At 49.2% G+C, this 12,667-nt stretch overlaps 3 protein-coding genes across 5 annotated transcripts; 1 reads left to right on the top strand and 2 right to left on the bottom strand.

Annotated features, from left to right (window-relative positions):
- Positions 1–8,087: 8,087 nt before the first annotated feature.
- LOC128273954 (uncharacterized) lies at positions 8,088–8,921 on the bottom strand. Its single transcript, XM_053012027.1, has one exon. It carries the CDS (start codon positions 8,919–8,921, stop codon positions 8,361–8,363), a length of 561 nt encoding a protein of 186 aa, XP_052867987.1. The 3' UTR covers positions 8,088–8,360.
- Positions 8,922–9,372: 451 nt separating this feature from the next.
- LOC128273734 (protein FRG1 homolog) lies at positions 9,373–10,339 on the top strand. Of its 2 annotated transcripts, none has more exons than XM_053011764.1 (3): positions 9,373–9,484; positions 9,554–10,135; positions 10,192–10,339. In XM_053011764.1, exons 1-3 carry the CDS (start codon positions 9,426–9,428, stop codon positions 10,337–10,339), a joined length of 789 nt encoding a protein of 262 aa, XP_052867724.1. In that variant the 5' UTR covers positions 9,373–9,425. The 2 variants fall into 2 exon arrangements, with proteins under 2 accessions (XP_052867724.1, XP_052867725.1); XM_053011765.1 differs by having other exon boundaries at positions 9,426–9,477; positions 9,556–10,135.
- Positions 10,340–10,729: 390 nt separating this feature from the next.
- Positions 10,730–12,659, bottom strand: LOC128274565 (DCN1-like protein 4). 2 transcript variants are annotated; one of them, XM_053012801.1, is made up of 5 exons: positions 12,620–12,659; positions 12,212–12,465; positions 11,938–12,145; positions 11,581–11,861; positions 10,730–11,213 (listed from the first exon to the last, which is right to left on the bottom strand). In XM_053012801.1, exons 2-4 carry the CDS (start codon positions 12,452–12,454, stop codon positions 11,794–11,796), a joined length of 519 nt encoding a protein of 172 aa, XP_052868761.1. In that variant the 5' UTR covers positions 12,455–12,465; positions 12,620–12,659; the 3' UTR covers positions 10,730–11,213; positions 11,581–11,793. The 2 variants fall into 2 exon arrangements, with proteins under 2 accessions (XP_052868761.1, XP_052868760.1); XM_053012800.1 differs by having other exon boundaries at positions 11,601–11,861.
- Between the last annotated feature and the right edge of the window lie 8 nt (positions 12,660–12,667).

Below are 12,667 nucleotides of genomic sequence, written 5' to 3'. Positions count from 1 at the left end.
AAAATTGGAGCACGAGCACGTCGGGTCTCACCGACACCGCGGCCGAGTTCCAGGAGTTTTGCATCGCAACGGAGCAGGGAGCAAAATGTCAACCACAGCGCGCCCGCCGCGTATCGCGTTTCCCCAACACACGATGTTTGATAAAGTGTTTCTCATTTATCGCCGATCGCGGGCGATCGGGTTAAGAAGCGAGACGAGCCCCATTCCGCGGCTCGACGGTAAGTCAACAGCTCGTGAAAACTATCGACCAATTTAGGCGAAAGACCCCCGACGCGATGTAAACGGGCTCGGGATGCCGTAAGTTAATCCCAAAGTTGGTCACGTACGAGTTTTTCGTAATGAATTTCGCCTCTTTTTATCGCTCGATCCATTTTCACCCGCCGTGCCTTGGCCCCAATGAGTCTCCGATGCTCGGGGCGTGTAAAAACCGGTGCTCCCGGCGCTGAGAGCGATAATCAGCTCTTATGGGACTCCTGTGGGTTGGCAACGTGGGCCGACCAGTCCCGAGACTCCTCAAAAATGTAGAGCCATGAACGGATTTAGGCGGACGATTTGACAGTAGCCGTGGCTTCTTATGGGTCGTGGCTTCATATGGATGGACCATTCTCATGACATGAGCAACCCACCGGAGCGTGGCGAGACGTATAGCTCGTAGCTCGAGATGAACGTTGTTTGATTGTTGATGAACAGATTGTTTAATTACTTTAATTAATTGACAACTATAGCTACGTAAAACTTACTTTTGAAGGTATCTGTTGGAATACAGCAACCGTTAGCGTCCATAATAACTTTAGTTTATAGCACATCGATATGACATCTGTCAAATAAAGTGTTTGTCACTTTGCCTATGACCATTACCATTCCAGATTACTGCGCAAAACCACGCTCTTCTAATAGGAGGTTATAGTTCCTGAACTGCTTCAACCGCAAGACTTATCGGCCAATGTATGGGCCAATCGTCGTCCGCTTTACGCTGGGAACCGTGCCTGAAGGGAGGGCATAGACCGTAAAACCGCATAGATAAATGTGATTTTGCATCGCACTTTGCATTTAAATAACAAATCACGAAGCCGGTTTGTGAGGTTTTCTTTTTGCATCTTCCCGAGTTGCCCCCTCGGGGAAAAGTGTCCGCATCCTTACCCATCCTAGGATTGTCCAGGGCTGCGACAGTAAAAAACAACTAGAAAAGAAAAACACGGTCACCGCTTCTCGACAACATGATTATTGACGCGGGACGGGGCCGCACCTTGGATCGTCCTCGGGGTTGGAAAATGATCATGTCCGATGGCGGGCATAACGGTGGTACGGCCGATTACCACCTCCGGTTTTGAATGGCGACCGTCATGAATGGGGTGTAATTTTCGTGTTTTCCACTCCATTACTTTCGAGCTCCAATTTGCGCTCTCCATCACTCTCGATCAGCTTCGACGTTGACGCCGGGGCTTTTGTTTCGTCGCTCACATTTTTATGCTGTCCACTCGAGCACGAACGCGCACGTGGAGTGCCGCTGGCAAGATGGGCAAGAGTTTTCAAACATATAATGGACACCTCAAAAGTAGTGACATTAGCGAGCAATGGAGCAAGTTTCTAAAGTAAAGCCACTTCGAAGTAGCCCCAGCATTTCGTTCCCCAAAATGGCCGCGTCGCCAGGCAGAGGGGATTAATCTAATTGTGGCGTTAGTAATTTTCGGTTTAAGGGTACCGACACACTCAGCCCAATTACTCAGCCGATGGAGGCGCGCGCGCACTAATGGAAAAGAGTCGAGAAGCAATAACACAAGCCACCGCCGCCGCCGCCGTAAGGACGAGAAGGATTCGAAGGGTCAAAAAGGTTCCTCCTTCTGCATTCCAATGACCGAGCTGCTGTGTAAACATTGCATTGCGACGGCGGCCACTAGCTGCTGGACAGTTTGAAGTCCCGGAACCCGGACAACGGGAACACCAACGGTCGGTCTGTGTGTGTGCTGGGAACCATATTGTCCACCGGGTGGGGTGGCCAGAGCGATTAGCAAGCATTAATGGTGCTTCTCCTTGTTTTCACCCTGCATGCTCCGGGTGTCGCCGTAGGGACGCGTAGTTAAAGAGCTTCGGCCACGCGGAGCGCCTTTCTTAATGTTTTCAAAGCCCACCCAACCCAAAGCGCGGCGGTGGCGGCGACCTGGTAACAGGAAGTAATTAGTTTTCAGGTTCTCTGTTTTCCAAACTACCTACCCACTTTGGTCCGGTCGTTTCAACATGAGCTTCCCTTTGATTCCTACGAACGTAACGAAGGTTTCTGGTGCACTGACAAGGATTAGGGCACGGGCCCCAGGTCGGGAAATGTTAACGAAAAATTTAATCAACACTCGTCAGTGCATTAAGGTGTTTCATTACAATGGATTCGTAAAACTATGTAAGAAAAAGATGTATCCCGATAGAAGCCGTATGCCGTTTCTAAATTGTCCATCAACGGTCTCGAGGTTCGTAGTAACAAATTTTAACAAGAATCATTTAACAACGGTTACAACGGTTCTCTTTTAATTTGCTGCTGCTGGCGGTGATTACTAAAGGTTCACTTAATTGGAGTTCCTCGGCGAAACAATATTTAAAACGGCCCGCTCGCCACCGAAAGTAATCAGATAAAGTGTGCGCACAATTATTAAGTACATTATCATCAGACTCCACGTAAAACGGAAGACCCCGCGGAACCGTTCTCAACGCCATCAACCCAAGCTACATTTAATTATCGCATCTTCAAGAGTGTTAATTTTTAATCCTATCGCGCCCGGTGCTTCCCGGTAACCCATTTCAAGTGGGTTACCGGGGGTTTCCACCGGAACCGGAATCGACGGTCCGCGGATCGTCAGATAAAATGCACTGAATAATGGATGGCCTCACGCGTGTGCCGTGTAATTTCGTGCGCGAATTCGATTTGGCCAGTTGGCCGGAGTGGTGCGATTTTTACAACCACCCGTCAGCAGGAGCAGGAGCTTCGGAAATGAGATAACCGACCGACGCTGGAAGTGCCACGCAATACGTAAATAAAACAATGCCGAGCGGTCGCACCGGTTTTATGATTTAATCCTCGGGCACGCGGTGGTCGGAAGGGGGTCCTTTTAGCGTGCAGTTATCGGGATTCTTGGTGTGGGCCTCGTTCGGGTCAAACGCTGGCAGCAGCTACCGTGGCGGGTGATTTCCTGGTAAAAAGGATAACGGTTCCGCTGGGCAGCGGCCGCGCAGCGAACTGGAGGAGTGGGCAAACACTGTCGTGGGGAAGGTGGAATACATTTTTCCGAGAAAAAGCACGTTTATTTACCTTTCTTTGCTATCCCTCTATCGCGGTCTCTCTCCCGGTCCTAGGGGTCCTGCGTGCGTCACGCAGTTTTCGCGTTCGTTTAGCAAACTTTGTCACACCAAACCGAACCAATTTTCCCGGTCCGCCGGTTGTGTGGGCCAAATTGAAAATTCGAAGAAAAGGCCACGCACGCCACACGTTCGGTTTCCTCGGCAATCCTCGAACCGCACCTAATACGCGTAACACGCGTTGGAAGCGTTTTCTTTTTTCGCGCGGGATTTTTCCACTAAAACTGATTTTTCATCACGATTCACTCAGAGGGCACTAAAGGAGCATCACCCCAGAGGGGAACTTTCGAGCCGTTGGGGCACTTGCACTTGCTCAACGGATTTGAAGCGTAAATTTTAAAACTCCACTTCACAGTCACTCGGTTCGGTTGCGGAGGCTCCTTTGATTGCGTTCCGACTGACTGACGCAGGCTGTACTTCATTAAACACCGGCTGGGAGGGAAAAATAATGAGGAAAATGGATAATCTCACACAGAATTCTTCATCATTTTCCCAGCACTCGCTTGCTACTGCTTGAGTCGCCCTAGAATCTTTGATCCATCTGCTGGCTGGCGCGGTTCGATGGCGAGTGCGAGAAGCAATGGCAACTCATTCATTGTGAAACGAAATGGAAACACGACGACGACCGCTGTGTGTGGACGCATCAAACCACCAATGCTGAAATGAGATGCTTTGAACACACACACACACGGACTGTGGGCACACAATGGAACTAGGACCGTGGCATTCCTTTGCGTGTTTTTGAAAGCGAAACGACAGTTGGGCCGACGACGACGACGAGTTGGAGGGACGCCTCCGACCGCCGCCGACGTATAGCCTTTCTGTAGTGTCAAATTTCCAATTGTTTAAACGAAATCACGTTATGCTGTGTGTGATGGCTGGGGCGTCGCCGTCGTCGTCGTCGTCGTTTGTCCGCCCGTTTGATGGTTTTAATATTATTATTACTGCCCCAAATGGCACGGCACGGCGCCCCGATTACGGTACGCGAGATGAATGCTGCTGCTCCTTTTTGATGATGGAATTTTATGCAACGAGCACACACACACACCAGGCGGCGGTCGCTTTTCACACGCTTTCTCAGGCTAAATCTTTAACAGCAACAGCAGCGCCAGAGTTGGCCTATGTTTTAAATCAAAGCCAAAGCCACAATCGGCCGACGGGGGCGCAGGCAGCATAAAGCAGGCTTTTCGGGGTCCACGGTGTCAAAAACCGCATAAAAGCGACACTTGGCATGCTACGTGCTTTTCAAATGCTGGACGGGAGAACGGCTTCGAGTAGCTTTGTTGGGAAATGGCGCACAGTAATGTGCCGTTTAGGGGCGCTCGCGGTCTTAAATTGAAACTCCACGTTCAAATTATCCCCCCTGGGCGATGGGTACATCCAGGATGCATTATGTTGATCAAAGGTGTTTAATGTCTTTTTTTCCACTGCTAGGTGTGGGTGATTGCGTTTTTTTCTAATTGTCATATTTTTAGTAGTCCTAAAACGCAGTGAGAGAGGCGAAACGTTTTTTTAAACATCCGAACACGTTTACAGAACACGAGTTTTAAAGCGGGATATTCAAAAAAAGCTAGCAAACCAGTTACCCAATTACACGAATCTGACAGACATCGCTCTAGTTATTTCATGTTTAACTGTTTTAGCGTTTTTTACCACTCGAAATGCTAGTGTCTCGCACTAAAAATAATGCTGATATTAACTCAGAGTTAGGCAACGAATTTGTCGCGTCAAGCGTGGCGCGCACTGTACTTCTACTTAGCATTTACTTTGTTTGAATTTCGGTAGCGAACAAAAACAACACACATTTTACAGCCCGCCACTACGGTTCCGGCATTCCGACCGAGTGTGTGTGTGTGTGAGAGGAGGAACAGGCATTGTGTTTTGTGGACACTTCTTACCACTAACCTCCCCTTATGGTTGTTTATTCTGTGCGCGCGAATAATGCTCTCGGCGCGTTCGGTTGCCTAGCAACGTGGACCGCCGGTGCATCCGAAAACGTGTAGAAAGCCTTTTGGGGGTCCGCCAACTACCCACCAATTAGGGCGACTCGATGGCGTACTTGGTTTTAATGCCACCGAAAGGGACACACGCGAATGTTGTTGGAGCGAAGCGAAGAACAAACACGCGGCACCGGATCCGACGCACTTCCGGCGCAACACTGCTTCCGTGGCTTCCGTGGCGTTTTGCCTCCGTCGTTCCGAATCCCGGCAAATCTCGACCAAAAGCCGGCAACCGGACGACACGACGACCGCGACGCTGGCCGGATGGATGTGCACTATTTCGAAGGGTATTGCGTCCGTCCCGAGCGCGCCATGGCGTCCTTGCGTGGCTCGGGTTCGGCGTCGGGCCGCATCCTTCGTCGTGCATTTATGAATGAGGGGGAAGTACCCTCGTGTGTCTCGTCTCGTTTTTGTGCTGGCCGCGGCCACGGGCCGCCGCCGAAAGTTAACACAATTTGTAGCACACGCGGGGGTGCCGGTGCGCATGTGCCCGACATTAACACCCCTACTATACGGGGCCGACTGCCGGGAAGCATCGGCGTCCTGCCGGCATCGGTGTGTCCTTTCATGTTGTGTGTGCGCCGAGGAGGGTGACTTCGGGCGTGTGGCCAGAGAGCGTTATGCGCTTGAATGGGTAGCTTTGAAAACATCGCGTGCTAGCTCAACCACCGCCGGCCAGACAGCGTCGTATGGCATGATGATGGTCAGGGGGGGATCATTTTGGGCAACAACGCTATACGTGGCAACTTCGCTTGCATCAATCGATTTATTGCTGGAGTCCAACGGCATCTCCTGGGGTAAGGACATCGAAAAATAGCTACTCATTTTTTGATGAACTACCCGCTTCTCATAGCGCCCTGGCTCGATGCGCTCGACTATGTCCTCCTATTAGCCGTCTCTTTGGGTTTTAAAACTTAGCCGACAACAGAGCCGCATCAGACTAATAGTATTTTAATAGCCATTACCAATAATGAAACATTTCGAGTGGAATATTTCATGCCCTTTGCCAGATTCTCATAGCGCCCTGGCTCGATGTGCTCGAGTATGTCCTCCTATTACTTTTTTGGTTCATTTTTCATTTATTTATCAACCCGAAGGCCCGTAATGGAGGCGACTTTGTAACGGGGCATTAGAACCGAGAATGCAGCATAAATCAAAGCGTTATGGTAATATTTCATATCAATTCCTACCATCCGTTACGTGGTAAAGAAAATAGCAACAACCCTCTTGACTGATTGTTCGCGCGCCCTGCCTCACAAATCGACGCGCCACATCGCAGTTCTGGATGATTACGCAGCTTTTCGCTCGCTGTTTATCTTGCTGATGGCTTCCAGTAGCAGCATCGTAGACCGAACTTTTTGCAACAAGTGGTACGCCCAGCGCGAAGACAAAGACCACTTGTCGACACTTGCCCCGTCGTCGTCCCATAATCGAGCAGCCATAAAATCCTTGAAGTATGTACATAACCTTGATGTGCACATCCTTCGTGCTCGCCGCGTGCCACAATAATGAATGCCCGGGCCTTTTTTAGTTCGCGTGAGGGACACACTTTGAGGATATTTACTGTCCAAGAACAATGGCCGGGCCTGAAAGCATAATGCTTTCATCCGAGCCACACTAGCCTTTCGCGTGGTGGCGAAAGAAGCCTCGCGAAAGTCAAAGTGTCCTGCCTCGCTGGGCGCCACAGAATGGTCAGGGACGATGGAATCAAAAACAGGCGCACACTTCAAACGATGCGACCAACTGGATTAAATTAATGGAAGCGCGTTTCTTCGTCCTCGGTCAGCTTTCGCCGGGGGTGGCCGGTTGAAGCTGGATACCCGTTACGGATGTTTTGTTATTCTGCTTCACCGGTTGCGGCAATGAAGGGAAGCAAAAGGTCGCGGGTTATTGAGAGGGCCGGGAACGGGTAACATCTGACCGAGCTTTCCGACAGACCACATCGAAGCGGTGTGCGTAATGCATCCGTGAAAATTACGACAGTCTACCGTTCTTTTTTTGCGTACTTTCCGCGTTTTGTTTGAAGCTGAAAAATAACACATCGTGAGATCCTTTTTCTGAGAGGGCTGAGGCCTGTAGGTTGGTCAGAGTCTTTTGTCTTGGGAAAGTTTGCAAACAAAATGTTTTGTTTCGGTTGGAAGGCAAATTGAATTGAAGAGCCGGGATAAAACATGTCTTTAATCAGATAATTGAGCTCAACAAGGAGGACAAGATAACATGAGCAAACGAACTTCTTTGATCCAGTTTGAAAAAGTTCATGAAAAAACATTGCACAAATGTTCGCAGGTTGGTCGGCAAAGTGGTTGGCTATGTACTCCTGTTACTTATGTATCCATTTTCGGTAGCCATATTTGGCTGTAGTCCTTGAAGTCGTTAGTCGTTGCGCCAGCAGATTTGGAACACGTGGAAACGCTTTGAACCGAAGCATGAAACCAGAAACGCTTTAGAAACCAGAAACCGACCACTGGTGGGTTTAAAAAACCGTTTAAAAAAGCCAAATATACTACCTGTTAATTTCGGTCGACTCATAACTGCATTGCACTCCGTCCACAGTTTGCTGAGACTTTCGCACAAAACCAACCATCGCGGAACATTTTTCACAAATCAAGGCGCACTTTGATATCTGATTTATTATCGCTTACAACACGTACGTCGACGTTGCGCGTGGTAAGAAACCAGCTGCTGGTTCAATAAAATTGCAACATTTCAACTACCTACAAACGGTCACCGAGCGAGGTGCCGACGAATTCCTAATTCCGAAAGTGGACGTAATATTTATGGAACAGCTGAGTGCGCAATCGCATTCATTCAAGGCACGAATGTCGATATCCGTTGAACTTATGGCTAATATAGATTGCAATAAAACTACCCATCGTGCGATTTTTCGATTTCTTTTTACACGCTTAGATTAGGAATAAAAAGAAGCCCAGCTTCGGCTTTCCTCTTGGTCTCTCTTTTGGCAACCCTTCCGACGTTCATTCATCGTCTAGCTATCTAACAGCTAGGAACACATGGCCGCTAGTTTGCCGTGGATTCCTTCTGGTCTACCTTTTCGAACTGTATTGCCCTGTTTTTGATCGACCGGCGTAGCAGGTTCCCCACGGATTGAAACTCTTTCTTTGGTGGAGTCTCCAGAAACACGCCCTCAAAGATGGTTTCTAAATTGAGGCGCGTCCGGGAGGCGTGCAAATCGGGTGGCGTCAATCCGATGCGGGCATGTAATTCGTCCAGCGTAACCCAGCCTCCAGCTTCCGGCGGTTGACGGCCCGACTCCGTGTCCTTCCCCACCGGCGTACTGCACCCGCTGTACTGCTCATGTCCCGATGTTGGGCTGCTCGATTCGAAGGATTCTCGTTCGATAGGCGACAACGATCGGGCCGATGGTGACAGAGATTCGGCAGTAAACGGTGGCATCTCATCGAGCAGGCCTGAGGCTCCCGTGAAAGGTGCCTCACCGTCCTGGGACGCGTTGAACGGCGATAAACAGCCATCCTCGTCCGAGGACGAATCGTACGAACAACCCTTGCCCAACGATCGGCGGTGGTTAACGGTCTTTGGTGGCGTTCGGACTTCACTCATCTCGCTCCACAGCTGCGTTCCGGTGCCAGAGTACTTTGCTGCCCCAATAAAAGGGCGCACAACGGCGAAATGTAACACTTGCTCAATGTCAAAATATTACGGCCACAACACAGGTACAAAATTGTATCAAAACGAGCATCTCACACAAATATTTCGCATTTTCAGGTAAACTTCGCGTTCGTTTTGACATTTCATTGACATTGTTTTTTTTTTGACATTTGACAGTTGGTGTAATTGTTGCCAGGTTTTCAACAAAACCTCTCCTTTAGTTTTTCATACAAAACCTCCTTTAGTTTTCGAATAAAACCTCGCCTTTAGTTTTTCATATAAAACCTCCTCTAGTTTTTCATATACTTCATACGGTGTGTGCCTTGTGCTGAAGCAAAGTGACAGCACTGGTGAAGCGTTTGTTGTCATAGGCTTTGTTTACACTTCGCAGAACGATTGTTTTGATTCCGATACCTTGTGTGATCCATTGTTTTCGTTCGGAAATTCGGTTCGGAAATGTCCGATTACAGCAAGGCAAAGACGAGCAAACTTGTCCTGAAGGGCGAAAGTTCAAAGTATGAAACGCAGCGGTTATCGATCGGCGATCAGGTCTGTTAATCCCAATCGTTGGCAACTCTTTGTAGAGGCACCAAACGTAAGCACAAGAAACACAAGAAGGAAAAGGACGCCAAACGGGCGCTGGTGGTCGATACCGATGCCGTTAAGCACGGCGGTTGGTGGATGGTAAAAAAGACGACCGAAATCACGGGCTCCATCGCGCTACAGTTCGATAAGCAGGCGTACATCAAAGCCCTCGACAATGGGCTGTTCACGCTTGGAGCGCCACACAACGAAGGCGACCCGCCGGATCCGGAGGAAATTTTGAGTGCGGTGCTGATCAACGAGGACAAAGTGGCGTTCAAGTCGGGCTACGGAAAGTATCTGAAGGTGGAAAAAGACGGCATGATCACGGGACGCTCCGATGCCGTGTCGGCCCTGGAACAGTTCGAACCGGTGTTCGAGCAGGGCAAGACGGCACTGTTGGCGGCCAACGGGTGCTTCGTATCAGTTGACCCGGAGGACGACGCGCTGGTGGCCATCAAGAAGAAGGTTGGCAACGAAGAAGTCTGCGTGATTCGGAGCTGCATCGATCGGGAGAACATATCCAGCAAGGAAGTGCCGGTGGAAGAATCGGGAGATCTGGACCAGGTCGAAATTAATTTTGTGTAAGTGGCCGCCCCGAACAACGCGCTACTGGCGCTAACGCTGTGATATTTTGCAGGAAAAAGTTTCAAAAGTTTCAAGACAAAAAGCTGCTCATCAGCAAGGAGGACAAAGTGGTGCTTAAAAAGGCCAAGGATGACGGTACGCTGCACGAGGAGCTGCTGAATCGTCGGAGCAAAATGAAGGCCGATCGGTACTGCAAGTAAAGCGGACACTATCGAGTCACCGGCAGACCCTATACTTCATACCCAGAATTCAAATAAAACACTCAAAAACAGGGGTTAGTGTTGTTATTTCACGATAGAGTTTGCACTTTTATTATGCGTATGTTGGTTGTTTTTCATTTGTTTTTGTTGTTTTTTCGAGCATAGTTTTGGTTGCTTTTGGTTTCCTGGCCCGCGGTTTTCGTCCACGCGCTAATCTTTCATCCTGCTACCACACAAGGGGCGCGCGATGGATAGAATGATAATATTGTGTTTTAAATTTTGCCATTAGAAATATGGTTACCATAATTTAGGAGACAATAGCCAAAGAGGGGGTTTTGTTGATGCGTTGACCCAAATCGGCCGTTACTCTGTATACCCTATTGTTTTTTTGTTAGTTAGTGTTGCGTACATATTGATTCCTACGTTCCATGCCCTCCACACTACACACTATACACGCCGGGCCCACCGGAGAACCTTGCCCTCCGGGAGAGGCTGTGTCTGTGAGAACTGTTGATTAGAATAGACTGCTTGCAAGACCCTTCGAGCAGAGGCCGGGTCCGGCACGACAAATATCATAAATAGTTTACACAGGTTCGAGGAAGCTCCAGGCGTGGCCGCCACACTCCTCTCATGGTGGGACGGGGGCTCCCGGACCATGTCCATAGTCTCTGTTCTCGTCTATCATTAACAATTTCACTTATTGTTCTCATTCGTCTGTCTCACTCAGCTCTCGCGGTCGCATTTAAATATGTCACGCATTCGCACGCAATGAGTACCCGCTGCTAACCCGAGCCTTCCTGCTGGCTGGCCCCTTTCTTGTGCATCGCTTGAAGTAGAACACTGATGGTTTTGGTTTCCGTTTTGTTTAATCTTTCTGTTGGTCGCAACCGGTTGGGGAATACAATTTGGAAGAGAAAGAAATCGCAAACAATCAATTCAATACGCGGAATTGCGTGGATTGGCTTCCGAAAGGAGGGTGAACCTCAAACGAACAATGTCGAACAAGTAAATTATTATCACGAAACGTTGGGGCATACAATTTAGAAGAAAAAGAAATCGCAAACAATCAATTCAATGTGCGGAATCGCGTGGATTGGATTATGACAGAAAGGTGAACCTCGAAAGAACTATATCGACAAAGTCAGTTACAATCACAAAACGTTCTAGACGCTAACCGATCAAACACGCTTGCGATCGCGATCGATGACGGCAAGGCGCAAAACAAAGCTGCACATACATACACATAATTTACAACGCTTACATTCCCCCACGGGCCTTTACGTGGTCCCCGGGTTGTCTCTCGGTCTACGCGGATTTTGGAGCTGATGCTGTCACTGCTGGAGGGGATGGGATTTGGTTTGCTGTGTCTTGTTCTGTTTGATTTTCTTCGTGTTTTGTGTTCTGCTTAACGGTGGCTGCTCCCTGTCCGCACGCGTTTAGTGTAGCAGCAAGTCTCAGCTAATCGTGGGCTGTGCTCGCAATTGTCTTAGCCATTCTACGAACTCATCGAGCATGACGGGCCCTAAAACATGGAACAGGCTGACTTTAGCGATCCGTTCCCAGATGCGTCTGGTTCCGGTGTTTGGCGGACTACTTACAAGCTCCATCGACGTCGTAGTTTGTCAAGTCGTTGGAGATAGTGCGGGAAAACTCTAGAATATTACACCACTGATCCTTGTTGATCACTTTGTACTTGGACTGCTCTAGGAATTGAGCGAACTGTGGATAAAGTGGCCAGTGCTTGCCGAGCAGCAGCTGCAGCATCGCCCGAGCCGTTTCGATGTCCATACTACGTTGGTCTTTATCCTGCGGTGAAAAAGGGGTTCCACGATTAACACGGATGGAGTGGCTTTTTTCAGCCTCGGACCTTACCCTCGCAAAGTCGTACGCGTATCTGTAGATGATTTTGAAGTTATTTGGATCGTTCAGAAGACCTCGGAGAAAGTCCAGCTTGCATTGCACTTTGGACGCCGTGTCGCACTGTAGATCGGTCAACCCCTTGACCCACTCGCTCTGGGTGAAGAATCCCATCTGTTTGGCGCCCATCTTGTACGCCAGCACCAGCATGGCCACGTTTTCCGGTTCCACACCGATGTCTTCACAGAATTTTTCCATCCCTTCCGGACCTGTCACAAAAGACACAAAGGCGAAACGTTGTTATCTCTTCATTACGCTTATAATTAGATTCATTGTGCAAGGTACGGCGCTTTTGTAGCCTCCGCAAGACATCCGTTACTTAACATCCGGAACAACACCGAACCTCGCCAGAACCACACTCACCTAAAGTGTCGGGATCATCCGGTGTCGTGTACTCCCGGAACCAGGTGA

Source organism: Anopheles cruzii, chromosome 3 (genome assembly GCF_943734635.1).
Source record: "Anopheles cruzii chromosome 3, idAnoCruzAS_RS32_06, whole genome shotgun sequence".
In the NCBI taxonomy this organism is placed as follows: Eukaryota; Metazoa; Arthropoda; class Insecta; order Diptera; family Culicidae; genus Anopheles; species Anopheles cruzii.
The sequence above is the reverse complement of the archived record's forward strand: the minus strand, read 5'-3'. Positions and strand labels throughout refer to the sequence as shown.

What these genes read in the sequence shown, in the direction of transcription:
- LOC128273954 (XM_053012027.1), bottom strand. Translation starts at nt 8,921, where the DNA reads ATGAGTGAAGTCCGAACGCCACCAAAGACCGTTAACCACCGCCGATCG.
- LOC128273734 (XM_053011764.1), top strand. Translation starts at nt 9,426, where the DNA reads ATGTCCGATTACAGCAAGGCAAAGACGAGCAAACTTGTCCTGAAGGGC. An exon ending in CTGAAGGGCGAAAGTTCAAA is followed by an intron (nt 9,485 to 9,553) that starts GTATGAAACGCA and finishes AACTCTTTGTAG; the next exon opens with AGGCACCAAACGTAAGCACA. An exon ending in CAGGTCGAAATTAATTTTGT is followed by an intron (nt 10,136 to 10,191) that starts GTAAGTGGCCGC and finishes GATATTTTGCAG; the next exon opens with GAAAAAGTTTCAAAAGTTTC.
- LOC128274565 (XM_053012801.1), bottom strand. Translation starts at nt 12,454, where the DNA reads ATGGAAAAATTCTGTGAAGACATCGGTGTGGAACCGGAAAACGTGGCC. An exon ending in ACGCGTACGACTTTGCGAGG is followed by an intron (nt 12,146 to 12,211) that starts GTAAGGTCCGAG and finishes TTTTCACCGCAG; the next exon opens with GATAAAGACCAACGTAGTAT. An exon ending in CTACGACGTCGATGGAGCTT is followed by an intron (nt 11,862 to 11,937) that starts GTAAGTAGTCCG and finishes TCCATGTTTTAG; the next exon opens with GGCCCGTCATGCTCGATGAG.